The 16,519-nt window shown below is 40.1% G+C and overlaps 1 protein-coding gene across 5 annotated transcripts in view; it reads left to right on the top strand.

Annotated features, from left to right (window-relative positions):
* cntln (centlein, centrosomal protein) overlaps positions 1-16,519 on the top strand; it is a 185,678-nt gene that overhangs the window by 154,201 nt on the left and 14,958 nt on the right. For 4 of the 5 annotated variants that reach the window (XM_061717759.1, XM_061717752.1, XM_061717744.1 and 1 more), the window contains 4 exons: positions 1,092-1,189; positions 3,832-3,958; positions 5,073-5,210; positions 5,791-5,976. In XM_061717759.1, coding sequence (XP_061573743.1) covers positions 1,092-1,189; positions 3,832-3,958; positions 5,073-5,210; positions 5,791-5,976 — 549 coding nt within the window. Of the gene's footprint in view, positions 1-1,091; positions 1,190-3,831; positions 3,959-5,072; positions 5,211-5,790; positions 5,993-16,519 lie in introns of all 5 variants that reach the window. The other variant, XM_061717775.1, reaches the window with a different exon arrangement.

Raw genomic sequence — 16,519 nt, forward strand, 5'->3', positions numbered from 1 at the left:
GTTCTTTCTGCATTAATGCTGCCATCATGTGCGTATAAATGACCTTTTCCAGGGACACTTACACATCTGCACACCATGAGGGGGGGGGGCAATGACATATATTGGGCTCAAAGAGTTTGCTGATAAAAAAAAAAAAAGTTAAATTTGTGAATGCCACATCAATGTTTATTTTTTAATTTTACTCATTACCCCAACTTTGACTTGGGTTTGTAGAAAGCTTTTTTAAGCACTTTCATTTTCCCTTACTTGTTATGTTGTACCCCTTTTATCAAATACAAAATCAGTGGTTTTAGCATCTCGCAGTCCTTTGGGAGTAAATAGCCTAAAAGAAACTTTGTTTTTACTTTCAAATAAGTCATGTTTAAAAAGGGAGGAAAAGAAAAACCTTCAGCTTATAAATGTACTCATAGCATAACCTGAAATTGCATGTGATTTCAACATGAATTAGCCTTTCTATTCATTTGATCTTCTTTCGGAGTACATGTCAAAAAGATGAGAAATGGAGAATAACAGCACTGACATGCCCTACATCATAAAGAATGAGGTGTGAGTGGCACCACAGCATTATCGCCCTCTCAGCACCCAGCTCATCAGTGTCACAGAGCAGATTGCTGCTGTCATTACACACATCTGAAGAAGTCATGGCAGGTGACAGCTTAAGAAGGAGGTGAGGGTTGAACTGCGTGGGTTCCCACAGAGAGAGAGGGCATTGTCAAATGTTTGTGCTGGTACAATACCCAAAAGACATGGACTCTTTAAACCAAAGTAAACATTTATGTTTAAATTTCAGTCATACTTATGATCAGAAGACTTGTTTAATGTTATTAACATGTTACTGATCCTCTTTGTAGTCATTCTCCATTGAAGATCTTCAGTGCTATAGGGCTATAAATTATACATTTGTGACGTCTCCCCACCATTATTTAAACTGAAAAGTATAGCATTTCCCTGCACCTCTTTTAGCACCTTCGACACTCCCACTGTAACTGTAATGAAAAGACGCGCTGTGCTTAACCTGCCATCAATCGCGGCCCGCATCACACAAGCTCAAACATATTAATGATCACTCACATCGCATGCCCTCTCCCTAGAGTGCAAGTGCCGAGGTCACAAGGCAGATGACTGCTAACAAAGCCCTGCGGGGCCAGCTCCAAGAGAAGGACGACAAGCTCAGCCAGCTGCAGGACAAGTTAGTTACACTCCTTTTGTCTAAATTAGTACTACTTTTTCCAATTATGTTCTTTTCTTACTGTTGCTCTGAAAAACCTTTTAGTATTTAGCGTATTCTTTTTGCATCCCTTTCTCTGTCTTTGTCTCTCCATCTCTCTGCGTCTTTGTCTCTGTTTGCATCTGCATCTCTCATCTGTAGTGTTTGATTCCACCATGTGGCAGCACCCTGTGTCCTGCACTCTGCTTACGCATGCATCCCCTCACTGTGAAGCACTTGTGAAATTATGCATTTCCTCATGAGCAAGTGAATAACAACAAGTAAATGAATTAGTGTGTGTGTGCACACACGTGTGTATGTGGGTGTCTTTTGTGTCATGTAGCTTGGCAATATGTGTATGTGTGTGGGCAGCTGATGAGGAACGGTGATCAAAGTAGTGTATTGATTGTTTCTGTACTGCAGAAAGGACCGTTTTGGCTCATGACACTAAAACCCACACAGCAGCTCTCTGGCCCGTGGGCCACCAGTCCCAGTGAGTTATACGGTTCACTCAATGCAATCCGTGCAACGTTTCTGATACATAGCAATGCTAAGGGAATTGACTGAGGGAAACTGCAGAGATTTGAACTGAGAGGAAGGTACAAAGTACAACTTGGCTTCCCTCTCTCTTGTTGTCTTTGTGTTGGATGCTCAGCCCTCTGCCTGCCTGTCCTCAATAATGCATCCAGGGCATATGTACAATCATAGTGAATATGTGTTTGTGTGTGACGGAAGTATCAAGGATCACAGCGTGACAGAGGGAGCATCCCTCAGCCCAGTTTGCGAGACAGCCTTGTCCTCTCCTTTAGCACTTGTCACACACTCACTCATGCACAGACATGCACGTAACTCGCCGTTTCTTCTGGACTACCACTCCATTTGCCTCCATGGAGGGACCCCCTTCTCGGAATGAAAGACATGTCTAGACGTCTCTGAAATATAAATCTCAGCACACACACAGGGAGCAAGGCTGCTTCGCCTTAAAGAAGAGAAGGGTGAAAAAAAGAAATGAATTTCAAAGTACACCGGCATGTCCTCAGTCAATATCCGGCACTATGGCCCTGCCTTATTTATGAAGCTGCTTCTTTCATCTTTAGCCCTGTTGTCTATCAGCCACTTGAAACATCCACCCGCACTTCATTCTTAACAACATACAAAGAAAAGTGTGCTTTCACTCTCTCTTTTGCACACATAGTTCAGACCACTGACTGTTATCATTACAATACACGCATGTTTGATGAACAATATTGCCAACAAGCACAGAACAAAGGGAGCAAACGGGTGAGTGATCGGGATATAGTTTGAGGCTCTCTGTCTTTCTTTCCACTAACATTCATAAATAGAGATCACATATATCCTTCATTCTTTTTTATCCTCTATTCTTTTTGGGCTGTGCGAGAAGAGAACATCTAAAATGAATGTTGTCGATCTAATTGCCATTAGCATTGGGGCAGAGGGAGCGGCTGGGACTCTTATAGCTGCTCTCCATCTTTAAGTCAACACCAGGCAGTCGTCTGAAAGGTTCAATATGGGTTTTCTCATTAATGGCCAAATCCATGGGGTAACCAGCAAGCGCTACTTGCCCCCCCAAAGTCCCCAGGCTAGACTCCTCTCTCATTTAATTTAATGTCACTCCAATAGGGCAAGCTCACACTTATTTAACAAGTCCATCCTTGGGCATCCATCCACCTGGAGAGCCAGGGACATTTACTTAGAAGGTTTTTGCTGTATTATTGCATCATCTGCTTATATAAAAGTACACAAGATGATGTGCCTGTGAGCAAAGAGAGTCACTATATCTTTAAGATTTAAACAACAGAAAAAATACTTAATTAACTGGATTCGTATGATCTTTATTCTATTTGTTCCAATTCCCCAAGGTACAGACAAGCTTGAAATATGCTTTCTATATCCCCTAAAAAAATAGAATAAAACATGCTAACATACTCAGACTGCTGAGAGCAACGCTTCACTGCAGAATTCAATAATATTAAACATGTTAGTACAGGAGGTTACTGAAATAGGAAATGACACATGGTGCATGTATCAACAGTTAAGACACAAGAGTTTACAAGACAGATGTTGTCTCTCAGCTGCATTTTTTTAGAGCACCTCTCCTTTATAAATAGTACCTTCCAAGCCAAATTCCCCTGCTGACGTGTTTTTATATGACTGCCATAATGCTGAGCTAAAAATAATAAACATTTAAATGCTTAATTACAGTCTCCCAAGTAGTGTCACTGCTGATTCGAAACACCGTTTGTCAAAAAGGACTCCCCAGCCACACTTAAAGCGGCATTCCCTGCCAGAGCACTTGTTCTAATATATGCCAGTTAGAATTATATATGCATCCCTATTTCACGCCCCTCCACTTACCCAAGCAGCATGCCAGTGTATTTAGTTGTCATAATGAGCTGTCACGCCTGATGTACCGCGTAGGGACACTGTGCCTGCCAGCTTTGTGTATTTGTATGTGTTCGTTCGTGACGATGTCTCCATGTATGTCTATGCTAAGACTCCTGTATTGATAGATGCTATAACTGATGCTGTGCTTGTGCAAGAATCTGATTAATAACATGGAGCCACGTTTTTGTGTGTGCATTCCTTTTTACGTGTGCTTGTAGGGTGGGCCACACTGAACGGGATGTTAACATGAAAAGACAGCTGGTGGGAGACTTGAAGACAAGACTCAAGTTCCTGCAGGAAATGGAGAAAAGTTACCGGGGGCAGGTAGAGGACCTAGAGAAGAAGGTACACCACACTAAAGCATGGTATACTAGATAGTCCAATTATGCCGCGTTCCATTTGTCCTCGGAAGTGGGGATTTCCTAGTTCCCAGTCGGAATTTTCAACTGGAACGCCCCTCGAAGTGGGATTTCCCACTGGGAAAGTGGGAGAGTCTTCACCACCCCCGAGTTCACATTCCAAAATGGCTGCCCCTGTTGTAAACAGTAGAAGAGAGCTCCGTAAAAATTCGTAGCACTTCATTCTAGTTTTGGTCACACTAAATCAGTCGTATACAAGTATTGTTCGGCATATATATGCTGCTATAGTGTAAAATTTTCATGTGGTATATGCGAACTACAAACTTGTTTACCTACTTTGTAACTGGAACGCTGATAACTCGGCTATGACGTCATTCCCAGTTCCGACTTCCGACTTCCGAGGTAAATGGAACGCAGCATTAGTCTGAGCCTCTATTCCTTTGCTGTTTTTTTGTTCTTCAATAACATAGTTGAACCTTAAGCAAATAATATTAAATGTATATAAATACCATACATTTTTTATCTAAGTATTTATATATAACAAATAAACGTAACAATATATATTAACTCGTAACTGCTCTTTAGTTGGAGGGACATTGGAAAGTGAAAGGACTGTATATCATACAGTAGTGTTAGATGGGTCTCAAATGTGTGCTGTCTTATATTGAAATCCATAGCGTAACCCCTTCCACCATCCCCTCCTTCCCCAGATAATCATTTGTGGCCTAAATAGCATATGTGTACAATATGGGAAATGGTAACTTGTTCATAGCTAGATGTTGAACATGAATCTCACAGTGAAGTGAGCCTTCATTGTAAAACAGCCGTGCTTTGAGCTGTAAGAACTGTTACATGTTCTGTTGTAAGATTTGGTTACCTTTTGTGTTATATTTCTCATAACTTTGGAATTATAGATTCTGGATGACTGAAAGGAAAAAGAATCCATTCCAGCTACTGTTGTGTTTATTTGGCATTGACTAAAAATAAGATTGAACGAAACTTTAATTTATTACACTTCATTTTAGTATCTAACAAAAAATGCTTCCATTCTCTCTAACATTTGTTCAACCTCTTACTGTCCTTTACTCTCTCCTTTACAGGTGAAGTCTTTATCAGAGGAGGCTACCAACAGGAAGGCCCTCATTGAATCTCTGAAGAGAAGGTTAAATGTTGCAACATCGGAAAAAAACCAGCACGAGAGCTCGTGCACAAAACTGAAAGAAGACCTTGAGAAAAAGGTTAAAAACAACTGCAAAGCTAATGTCACTTGAATTCTTTGATATAAATGATTTGCAGTGTTGCATCATAGCATGCAGGTAGATTTTCTTTTCTTTTTGTTTTTATACGCCAGCATTTTAGAAAATAGCAGGAGAGTCGTAAAATGTCTTTGATTGTGATATTACTTTAAATAGAAAATATGTTTTTTGTTTCTTTTTTCTTTTCTTTTATTTGGTATTCAGTTGTAATTCAGAGTAGAGTATTTTAAGTATTCACCATGTTCACCCACATCTCCCCCTGCAGGGAAGTTTCAGCCCTCTTTTTTTTTTTTTTTTTTTTTTAAACAATAAAATTTTTATTGGAATAATTATAACTTTTCATCATTCTTAACTGCTTAACTTTTTTTTGTTCTTAATCATTCACTTCGTAAGCAGTTTCAAATACAGGTGCTACCCAAACTATATATACATATATACATATATGTGTATTTATTATTTTATTTTGTTGTCAAAGAATCCCCAATGTTTTCTGTAATAGTGAAACTTTGAGCCTATTATATCTGATTGTCACCATAAAAATGGGGAATGTGTGCATTTTCAGGAGCAGCGCATACATGCCCTACAGGCTCGAGTGGGATCCAGTGAGCAGGCTTTGGCTGCCCTGGAAGAGACTGCCACTGAACAAATGGAGGGGTTAACCCAGCAGAGCTCCCATGCCTTGGAAAATCTTAAGAGGCAACTTGGACTGGCCTACTCCCAGTTGGAACAGCTTAATACTTTTATCAAGGTACTGTAGTGATGGGGTGAGTCCAGAAGTCCAGAGTTTGTTTTGTGTAATAATCAAGGTTATCTTACACCACTAGGATGTGATTTCTCAGAACTTGTTCTGCTATGGTTTGTAATAATATTTTGTAGAAAGGTGAGGAATCAGGGTTTGGAATATTGACCAAAAGTTGAAATTGTGTGTACTGTATATGTATATGGACTCATAATGGAACCCATGTCGCCAACCCTGCATTGCTTTGACAGTATATTGTGTGCTGCTGTATCCCTTTTGACACCTGCCAGATGGTTTGCAAGGTAGGTGTGGGATACTGATCGGCCCCAATATAGTGATACTGTCCAGCTATTGTCCCCACATATTTGGGTTACTCTATGTTGGGATCCAAACTAACTTTTCCATTACTTAGAAATTGTGCTAAGATAATTCTCAAGTGGTCATATCAGTAGAAGTATCAACATGTTTTTAGCTACAATATTAAAACACACACTTGCTAGCAGCATACATTATTTAGATAACGAAAGAACTTGAAGAGTATTTGCATTATTATTATAATAATATAATAATATGCAAGTTCAGTATTTTTAGTTATGACATTAGCAGATTTGATAAATCGCCATTACATGTTGTCAGCAGCATATTTCGTGTCATTCATGTGACTTAAACTTGTAAATTTATTTTGAAAATGAATAAAATTCTCTCTTTGTAATGAGAGAATTTTGCATTCGGTTTTATATAATAAAACGATCATTATCATAGAGAAATTGTCATTATCAGTATTTATCTTCAGTACACACAAAATTCAGTAAAAATTTGAACAGCTTCCTTCCAGACTTAATTCAAGAAATGATCCCATTGAACTGCTGTATAACGGCAAAAACATGTTGTAATGATTTTCTTCGTGATGTTATCTGTGTCTGACATTGTGGAAGAATTTTGATTCAATTTGTTGAAAACCATTAGTTTATGTGCAGCACTTGTAAGGTCCTGACACAGCATTTCAATTATGTTGAGGTGTGAACCTCAGCTGGGCCAGAGGCTTTCTCCTGGCAGCCCTTCCAAGTAAGCCGTACTTGTTCAGTGTTTTTGTAATTGTACTGTCATGAACTTTAAAATTTAACATACTAACAACGAGCTGTAGAATCTGACATTAACCTCTTTTTTTTATTTGATTTGATTTTTCTTTTTATTCTCAGCATTGGATGGTCTGACCTTGGGATGAACTTGCAGGGATGTCTACCCCTGACAAGAATCCTTTTGTCATTCTAACTTTAGAACAGTTAACTTCAAAATGTTTGCTAAAAGCCTCATAATACTTCCCAGATTGAATGGCAGCAACAGTTTTCCTTTTCTGAGATCATTGCTGATGTCTCTCTACTGTGGCATTGGATTAAAACACACATGAATAATCTTGACCCGCTAAGGGGAAAAACTTGTGCTTAGAGTGATGATGGTCCCCAGTGATAAAGGTAAATTAAATTTTCGCCAGAACTACCACAATCTGTTTCTTTTGTCTTACCTTCAAGCCCAGGGAAGAAGGAAAAAAAACAACCTTAATATCATGGCATGTTGGGGTGTAGTATCCCAAAATGCTACATATACACAAAAAAACGCAGGCAAGTCAAAGTCATTCAGAAGTGGAAACGAGAGAAGCTACAGTGGGGCAAAACAAGTATTTAGTCAGCCACCAATTATTCAAGTTCTCCCACTTAAAAAGATCAGAGAGGCCTGTGATTTTCATCATAGGTACAGTACACTTCAACTATGAGAGACCGAATGGAGGGAAAGAATCCAGGAAATCACATTGTAGGATTTTTACTGAATCAATTGGTAAATTCCTCGGTAAAATAAGTATTTGGTCACCTGCAAACAAGCAAGATTTCTGGCTTTCACAGACCTGTTACTTCTTCTTTAAGAGGCTCCTCTGTCCTCCACTCGTTACCTGTATTAATGGCACCTGTTTTAACTGGTTATCAGTATAAAAGACACCTGTCCACAACCTCAAACAGTCACACTCCAAACCTCACTATGGCCAAGACCAAAGAGCTGTCAAAGGACGTGAGAAACTAAATTGTAGACCTGCACCAGGCTGGGTAGACTGAATCTGCAATAGGTAAGCAGCTTGGTTTGAAGAAATCAACTGTGGGAGCCATTATTAGAAAATGGAAGACATACAAGACCACTGATAAGCTCCACGCAAGATCTCAGCCCGTTGAGTAAAAATGATCACAGGAACGGTGAGTAAAAATCCCAGAACCACACGGGGGACCTAGTGAATGACCTGCAGAGAGCTGGGACCAAAGTAACAAAGGAACCATCAGTAACACACTACGCCGCCAGGGACTCAAATCCTGCAGTGCCAGATGTGTCCCCCTGCTTAAACCAATACAAGTCCAGGCCCGTCTGAGGCCACGTTTACACGTAGCCGGGTATTTACAAAAATGGATATTTCCCCCTCTACGTTTTGAAAAATATCCTCGTTTACACGAACCCGCATGAATACGCTGTTAAGGGTGCTATGAGCATCCAAACCTACAGGGGGCAGTGTAACAAGAAGCGTAAAGTCATGGTAGCCAAACGGAATCCTGGAAAAAAACGTCAACAAATGACACGTGTGAAGCCTGAATAATATGGTTCCGCGTTAAATCGACGGCGTAGCCTACGTACGGTGCGTGTCGCTGCGTACCCTACGCCATATGCTCTGCGTTGGTGTAACGCGGAACCATTAATCAGCCTTGACTGCCAGTTACTTCCAAGACGGAACGAGAGTCTTTCGTTTGGAGTGACAGAGAAGTGGAGTTACTTTTAAGTGTGACGTTAGAATATAAAACAGGTAAAATACAAGAAAATATTGACGGTGGCCAAACAAATTGTAAACACAGGTCGCACAAATGATGCTGGTGATGCTGGTTTCTGTTGCATAATGTGACGTTCTGAAGCCTAAATCTCCGTTTCCCTCCGTTTACAAGCAAACGTGAAAACTGAGTTTTTGAAAGTTTTCAGAAATGATCGTTTTTGGTGACTTTGAGCTTCGTTTTCGTGTAAACGAACGGCCAAAACGCATGAAAACGCCACCGCTTTTGCTCCGTGTAAACGGGGCCTGAAGTTTGCTAGAGAGCATTTGGATGATGCAGAAGAGGATTGGGGGAATGTTATATGGTCAGATGAAACCAAAATAGAACCTTTTGGTAGAAACACAACTTGTGTTTGGAGGAGAAAGAAAGCTGAGTTGCATCCAAAAAAACACCATACCTACTGTGAAGCATGGAGGTGGAAACATCATGCTTTGGGGATGTTTTCCTGCAATGAGACCAGGACGACTGATCCGTGTAAGGCAGACATGGGCAAACTACGGCCCCCGGGCCACATATGGCCCGTTAGGCTTTTTAATCCGGGCCTGCCGGACTCGTCCAAATTATAGTAAAAACCTTGTTCACGTTTCCCCTTTCCCTGCAATGCCCACGTTACCCCAATCGATGGCGCATGCGCACTCAAACACATTGACCGTTATTGGAGTGGCTCGTATTTCAGTTCGTTTCATGTCGCCATTCGAGCCCTGTAAAAATGGTGTTGTTTGACTCAACCTACGTGTGTGAGCAGACTTTCAGCGTCATGAACCTAAACAAAGCCCGTCACAGATTCCGGTAAACTGACAAACATCTCACATCTATCCTGAGCTTTGCCACAACAAAACTCCAGACATTGATGCACTGGAAAAAAAAACGGAGACCAACAACACATTTCCCACTGAAATTTACGGAAGCATATTGCGTTCACTTGAGAAAAAAGATAGATGAGATAATTAACTCGTTAATTCAGAAAAACAGAGCAAGTTAATGCAATACTCTTCCGTAGAAATTGGTCAGTTTTTCTGCTGTTATGAAAAAATGCATATGGAAAGGTCGAAAGTGCGTCTTTTAATTAAAAGTAATGTGTTCATTTACGCACAGCAGCAGTACAGTGGCTTCATTAACGCGCTGCATATCGCTCTTAATTTCAAATTCTAGTTTCTGCTGCAGGTAGGATATTTACTCCAGCCTATGTCTGTGTGCTTGGCGACGGACGTGTACTGTTTGTGCGTGAAGATGAGGGCATCCGTGGGGTGTTTGTAGGCCGGGCGGTCAGGACGATCCATCCATGATTTTGCAGGGTTTAACACAATTAAAGAATCGAGTTTGAGTATTTCGTTGAGTAATGTTTTGAATGTTGAAAGTGATTCCAATCCTTTTTTTATAAATGTTGATTTCTTTAACTTTGTACCTTCGATTGAAACGTACTAAAAACAGAAGTAATCTCCAGGTTTGATAAATCACAGTGCGTATGCAATCTATTAATTAATCTATTTACATTTTCTTCCTTCCAGTATTGTGCAAAATAGTGTGTAAACGCCATATCTTGCATATTCCTTGAGACACACTTATTAACTAATAAGGGCTATTTTGCATATTTGAAAGGCAGTCCTCAGTGCAAATCTGTTAATAAATCGGGTTGTACATTTATTTGCGTGTCATTACTGTGCTATGAGGTTTGCACACACTACATTCAATGCTTTAGTATATCCAGCCCAAACACTCAAATTTTAGAACCCATTGTGACCCGTGAGTCAAAAGTTTGCCCACCCTTGGTGTAAGGGAAAGAATGAACGGGGCCGTGTATCGTGAGATTTGAGTGAAAACCTCCTTCCATCAGCAAGGGCATTGAAGATGAAACGTGGCTGGGTCTTTCAGCATGACAATGATCAAACACATCGCCCGGACAACGAAGGAGTGGCTTCGTAAGAAACATATCAAGGTCCTGAAGTGGCTTAGCCAGTCTCCAGATCTCAACCCCATAGAAAATCTTTGGAGGGAGTTGAGAGTCCGTGTTGCCCAGCGACAGACCCAAAACATCACTGCTCTAGAGGAGATCTGCAAGGAGGAATGGGCAACAGTGTGTGAAAACCTTGTGAAGACTTACAGAAAACGTTTGACCTATGTCATTATCAACAAAGGGTATATAACAAAGTATTGAAATGAACTTTTGTTATTGACAAATACTTATTTTCCACTATAATTTGCAAATAAATTCTGGATTTTTTTTTCATTTAGTCTCATAGTTGAGATATACCTGTGATGAAAATTGTAGGCCTCTCTCATCTTTTTAAGTGGGAGAACTTGAACTACGGGTGGCTGACTAAATACTTTTTTGCCCCACTTTAAATGATGACACTGTGAAATGTGACTTATTGTTCACTTGAGCTGATATTTACCTGATCTTGAGACCTGTTGATTCTTTTTCGTATGTTTTTGCACATGAAACCTTTAAAATTTAAACTGTCAACATATTTTTTTTTTTCCATAAAACTGTAGCTACTCTTTTAATAATAAATGCAAAGTTCCATCCAATCAGAATGGCAAAATATACATGGCAAAGTTAATCTTTCAAGAAATACAGTTACTCTCTTTTCTATAAACAGAATAATGTTTTAAGTAACAAATATCAAGTAAGTGGCTGCTCAACTAACTTTGGTCAAAATGTATTTTACCTGAGCTTTAATCTGCCTGTAGTTGCTGCATGTGTGGATCTTAGCTGCTTCAAGGTCTTCAGCAGATGGCAGCATTTAGGAACCCAATGGAATAAGTTCTTAGATACACATCCATCAACGTTTCCACATATTTTGTGAATCACTTCCATATCTTAGAGTCAAAGTCAAAGTTAGCAGCATTACATCATGCTTTTACTACAAGTAATGCTATGGGTCATCCTTTTGATTTTGAAATCAGGATCCTCTGACTTTCTCTGAGTTGACAAGTTGGAATTCCAACATCAGGGAGCATTTTATTTTTCACTTCCAGCTTTTGAATTCAGAAAAAGTTTGTGAGTGCAATGTGGGATGTTGCAACTGAAGAAGCCTCTCTGGTCAGAGGTGAAGCGTAGTGAAGAACCATAAAAATAAGTCCTGTTGTCTTTTATATTAACATTTAGGTCTTTAAAAACCTGGTGATTCTCAAAGAAATTTGGGAGTCATTTTAGTTCTTCTCAGGTACACATTGTGTTACTTGCTTTGTAACCTATAATTGTCTACATGTAAAAAATTTAATTATCTGAATGTGCTTTTAATGGTGGTATTTAGAGGATTCTGAATACACTATTGAAGAATCTAATGAACTTCAACAAGTTCTTGTTGTTTGTTTCCTGACTCTTTGAGATCAAAATCATTTTTGCAAAGATGTCTCAGGCAAAACAACAACAGCAGAACTCTGCATTCACCAAAAACAGGGACAACTAATTGTCAGAATGTGGATTGATAGAATTATAACGTTTTGGTCACCACTGTGAGAATACTGTTTAGCTATTGTGAAGCAACTTTTGTAATTTCCTAATTCATCACCTAGTGTTGTGTTTCTGTTTCTTTGGCAATCTGCGTGAGTCTGTCAGAGACTGATAAAGAATGTCCATCAACTCTCTTCAACTGACATCTGTCTATTAAAGAAGAAAAGCACTTGGCAGATAGATAAGGATGGAAGAATTTTTGCGTGCCCACAATAAACAAGGTGGCAGATTATGGATCGGAGACGGTGCTGAGATAACTTTCCATCGCTCTTGTCTTTCTATGGCTAATTTAGGTCTGGGAATTTTTTTAAGATGCGTAGTATTCTGTCTGATATTGTGTCTGTAACTAAATCTGTGGACTGCTTTTTATGAAAATATGCAGCAAATGTATACATCCGCATTTAAATAGTGAAGAAAAAAAAACTTCAAATGAAAGCTGCATTAAATGCAAAAGCTTGTTTGTAAAGATGTGTATGGAAATACACTTTGTGCTTGTATTACTCTTCTGCTCCATTCCCATAACCCTAAGCTGTTGAGGCCTTTGTGTTGTTGAGGATTCACATCATTGTTTGTCTCCCCCTGGCTCTTGTGATCCCCTATAAGAACACCGAGCCCTTTGATTGGACTGCCTGACGTCCGGAGGAGATTTACTCTTGTCATGTATTGATCAGGACCGGAGGGCTGTGTGTGTGTGTGTGTGTGTGTGTGTGTGTGTGTGTGTGTGTGTGTGTGTGTGTGTGTGTGTGTGTGTGTGTGTGTGTGTGTGTGTGTGTGTGTGTGTGTGTGTGTGTGTGTGTGTGTGTGTGTGTGTGTGTGTGTGTGTGTGTGTGTGTGTGTGTGTGTGTGTGTGTGTGTCTCTGCGCGCTTATTTTTTGTTCTCTGTGCCTGTGTGCCGAGTGTATGCATTGTGTTGACAATTTTTTTTATTTTATTTTTTTATTGTGTGCCAGCAAACCCTTTTGGCCCCGGCACATGCCCCAGGCTGTAAGCACCGTTCTTGAACTGCTAAACAGTGGCCCTGTGTTGTGGCTATTCCACAATACACACATACACACACTGAGATTATTGTTTTGCAAGTAATACTTTGGCATGTCATTCCCTACTGATAAACACAATATTGCGCATAGTTTAGGGAGTACTTTTTTGTATTTTTATTCTTTTTCTTTTCAATTCCTTGACATCGTTATTCTCCTTGGATATTCAGGACCATAAACTGATGTTTTAATGACATATTTACCCTTGAGAGACACATTTTAGCTGCATTTTACATGTACCTCTGAAAGATGTCTGGATAATCCAGATAATCCTGCTCTGCTATTTATGTTTTGATTGGTTCTTTGTGTACTCGTGTGTATGAAGAGTATTCCAGTAGTCACAAGTTATTAAGGAGGATATCCTTTAGCTGCTCATTTGATCCTCATCTCCATGTCCTAATCCACATACTGACTAAATTGGCCCACTGGCTACAGTGTTTGTTGTATTTATGTGGTACTCACAAGGCTAAGAGCACCCAGAGATGCATGTGAACACAACATTTTCTGTGTAAACCTGTATTCGCCCATCTCACCACTACAGGGCTAAGAATGAGGGGGGAATCACCACTTAATCTTTTTTCAGATTATTCTTCATGCAAAGTTAACAGCAATTGAATGCAACTTGTGGCTGGTGACAGTGAATATCTATTAGGCTGCAAATAAAATAATAGGATCTCCAACTCCAAGCTAATAAGCTGTGTATTCCTTAAGGGAAAACGCAGCTCTCAGATCACCATTATGAGCTAAAGCTGCCTTTCTGTGTAAGGAAATGAACTTGGTTTGAGATTTACCTTCTCAAATATTTACTTTCAGCTGAAAGCCATAGAACTCCAAAGAAAAAGTCCTTATATTTTACATGAAAATGTATTTGAGACTATTCAATGTCTGTCCAGTCCGAAACTAATCAGTTTAAACAAACTTAAAGACGTCTCCTTTTATATTTTTTCTGCATTTGTATTTAATCTTCCTAATAGAGAAACCCAGCCAACCCTTAGCCAAATCACTGACCAATGAAACATTTTCATCAGCTTTTTAAAAAGGTCAGGTGACACGTTTGCTCTCTTAACTGTGTACAAATTGAGAATTATAGCCTGGTCCCTTTGCTTCCACCACTGGCAAAAAACTATTGAAAGTGCTATATTTGAAAAAGGTCATAAGCTTTTTGTCACAAAATGACCTTCTTGATCCAAATCAGTCCAAATGGTCATTACACTGAAATGGTCCTGTTGTCTTTAACAAACCTTGAGACAGTCCTTTAACAGTCCTTATAAATGCTGTCTCTCAGTCCTTGGTTCTAACTCTTCTGAACTGTCCAGCTGCATTTGACACTGTTAACCACAATATCCACTCATACTACTAAAAAATGGGCATTTCGAGCAAAGGATACTTGTGGTTTGAATCTCATCTCCCATGGCGCTCCCTCAGTGTGTCATATCAAAGGCGAATATCTATCCCTCATCACCTCTCCCCAGGAGTGCTCCAAGGCTCAGTACTGGGGCCTCTTCTCCTTCCCATACACTTAATCCCTGGGCCGGTTATAATATCACATACCGGTAGATTTTTCTTATCCTTGCTACACAAATGGTAGCCAGCTATATCTGTCACTTCTGCCAACTGTGATCCCCCGGCCTCAGCACAAACCTCATCTTGTCTCCAATATCCAAATGGATAAGGGGAACACTATCTTCAACTAAACCTCTCAGAGATTGAACCCCCTTTTGAGCAAACCACCCTACCCAGAACATCCGTGTGTGAACCATCTCTTCACCTCTCTGTCTTGCCAAGGTTATGAGAAACCTGGGCGTCATCATTAATAACCAGTGGTCCTTCTCTGACCATGTGGGATCTGTATCTCAAACATACAGCTTTTTTTTTCATAACATCAAAAGAGTCAGGCCATACCTACTGTATTTCAAGAGGCCACACAACTCTTGGTTCAGGTCATGGTTATCTCTCACCTCGATTAATGCTGTGCTCTTCCAGTGGGTCTTCTGGCGGGCTCAGTTAAACCTCTACAGATGGTTTACAATGCAGCAGCATGTCTGGTGTTCAACCAACCAGATAGGGCTCACGTCACACCGTTACTCACTGAGCTCCACTGGCTACCCTTGGCTGCTTGAATAAAGTTCAAGTGAGTAATGGTTGCTTACAGAGTGACTTCTGGGTCGGCACCCAGTTATTTAAACTCTATCCTTCAGGCTTATACTCCTGCCTGATCATCACGTTACTCTTTTTAATGCTGTCTAGCACTGTCATCCCTGCACACAAGGCAATCCAAAAAGTTCTCATTTGTGTTCCCCTGCTTTTGGAACAAGCTACCAGTTTTCAGAGCAAGGGCTTACCCTTCTACTTTTATGAAGCTCTTGAAAACGCATATCTTCCAAACCCCTCTAAAATCCTAACCTATCTAACTTAGATTTAACCACACTTTTCAACATTCACTTTTAGTAAAGGACTGCCTTGCCCTTTGTTATTTTTGGCACTAAACATTCTTCGCTTCTCTTTTCGTATATTTATTTTTATGGTTTAGCACTTATTACTAGATTATTTAACTGTACTGTAGCTAGATTGTTCTTCTTCACTTGTATTCCCTTTGGATAACTAACTGTATTTATTCAGCAGTGTCTAGTAAGCTCTATACTGGTACAGCTCTGTGAAGCTGAGAGAGACAGAGATTTTTGTCACTGTTCATTGTTATGTGAAATATCTTTGTTTACCTTGTAGGTTTATATGTATAACTGTGTGTATGTATACCAACCCATAAAACAGTTTAAAAAAAACTTTGTTTTACTGTCTTAAGGCTGAATTATGGTTCTGCGTCAAAACGACGCCGTGTCTACGGCGTGTGGTTTTTGTACACGCAGAGGACACGCCGTCACATGCGCCGTCAGTGACGTGCACCTCCCGAAAATTGTAACTACGCGTCGAGGAGACGCCGACCACACGCAGACCGAGAGGGCTGTGATTGGTTCGTTTGAAAGCGAAGCATTTCCGGTTTCCGGTTTGAATCAGTAGTGAACTTCCAGGGCTTTTTTCTTCGTTTATATGTGATTTTTTTTGTTTTTGTTTTTTGCACAATAGTTGTCCTTATTTCTTTGATTTACTGTGACCGGAAAAAGTCGGATAAACCATTCAGAAAAAGATCGCTAACTAGTGGCCGCGGGGGGTACTGCACCGCGACCAAATGGAGAGACGGAGAACTC

This window comes from Cololabis saira, chromosome 1 (genome assembly GCF_033807715.1).
Source record: "Cololabis saira isolate AMF1-May2022 chromosome 1, fColSai1.1, whole genome shotgun sequence".
Taxonomy (NCBI): domain Eukaryota; kingdom Metazoa; phylum Chordata; class Actinopteri; order Beloniformes; family Belonidae; genus Cololabis; species Cololabis saira.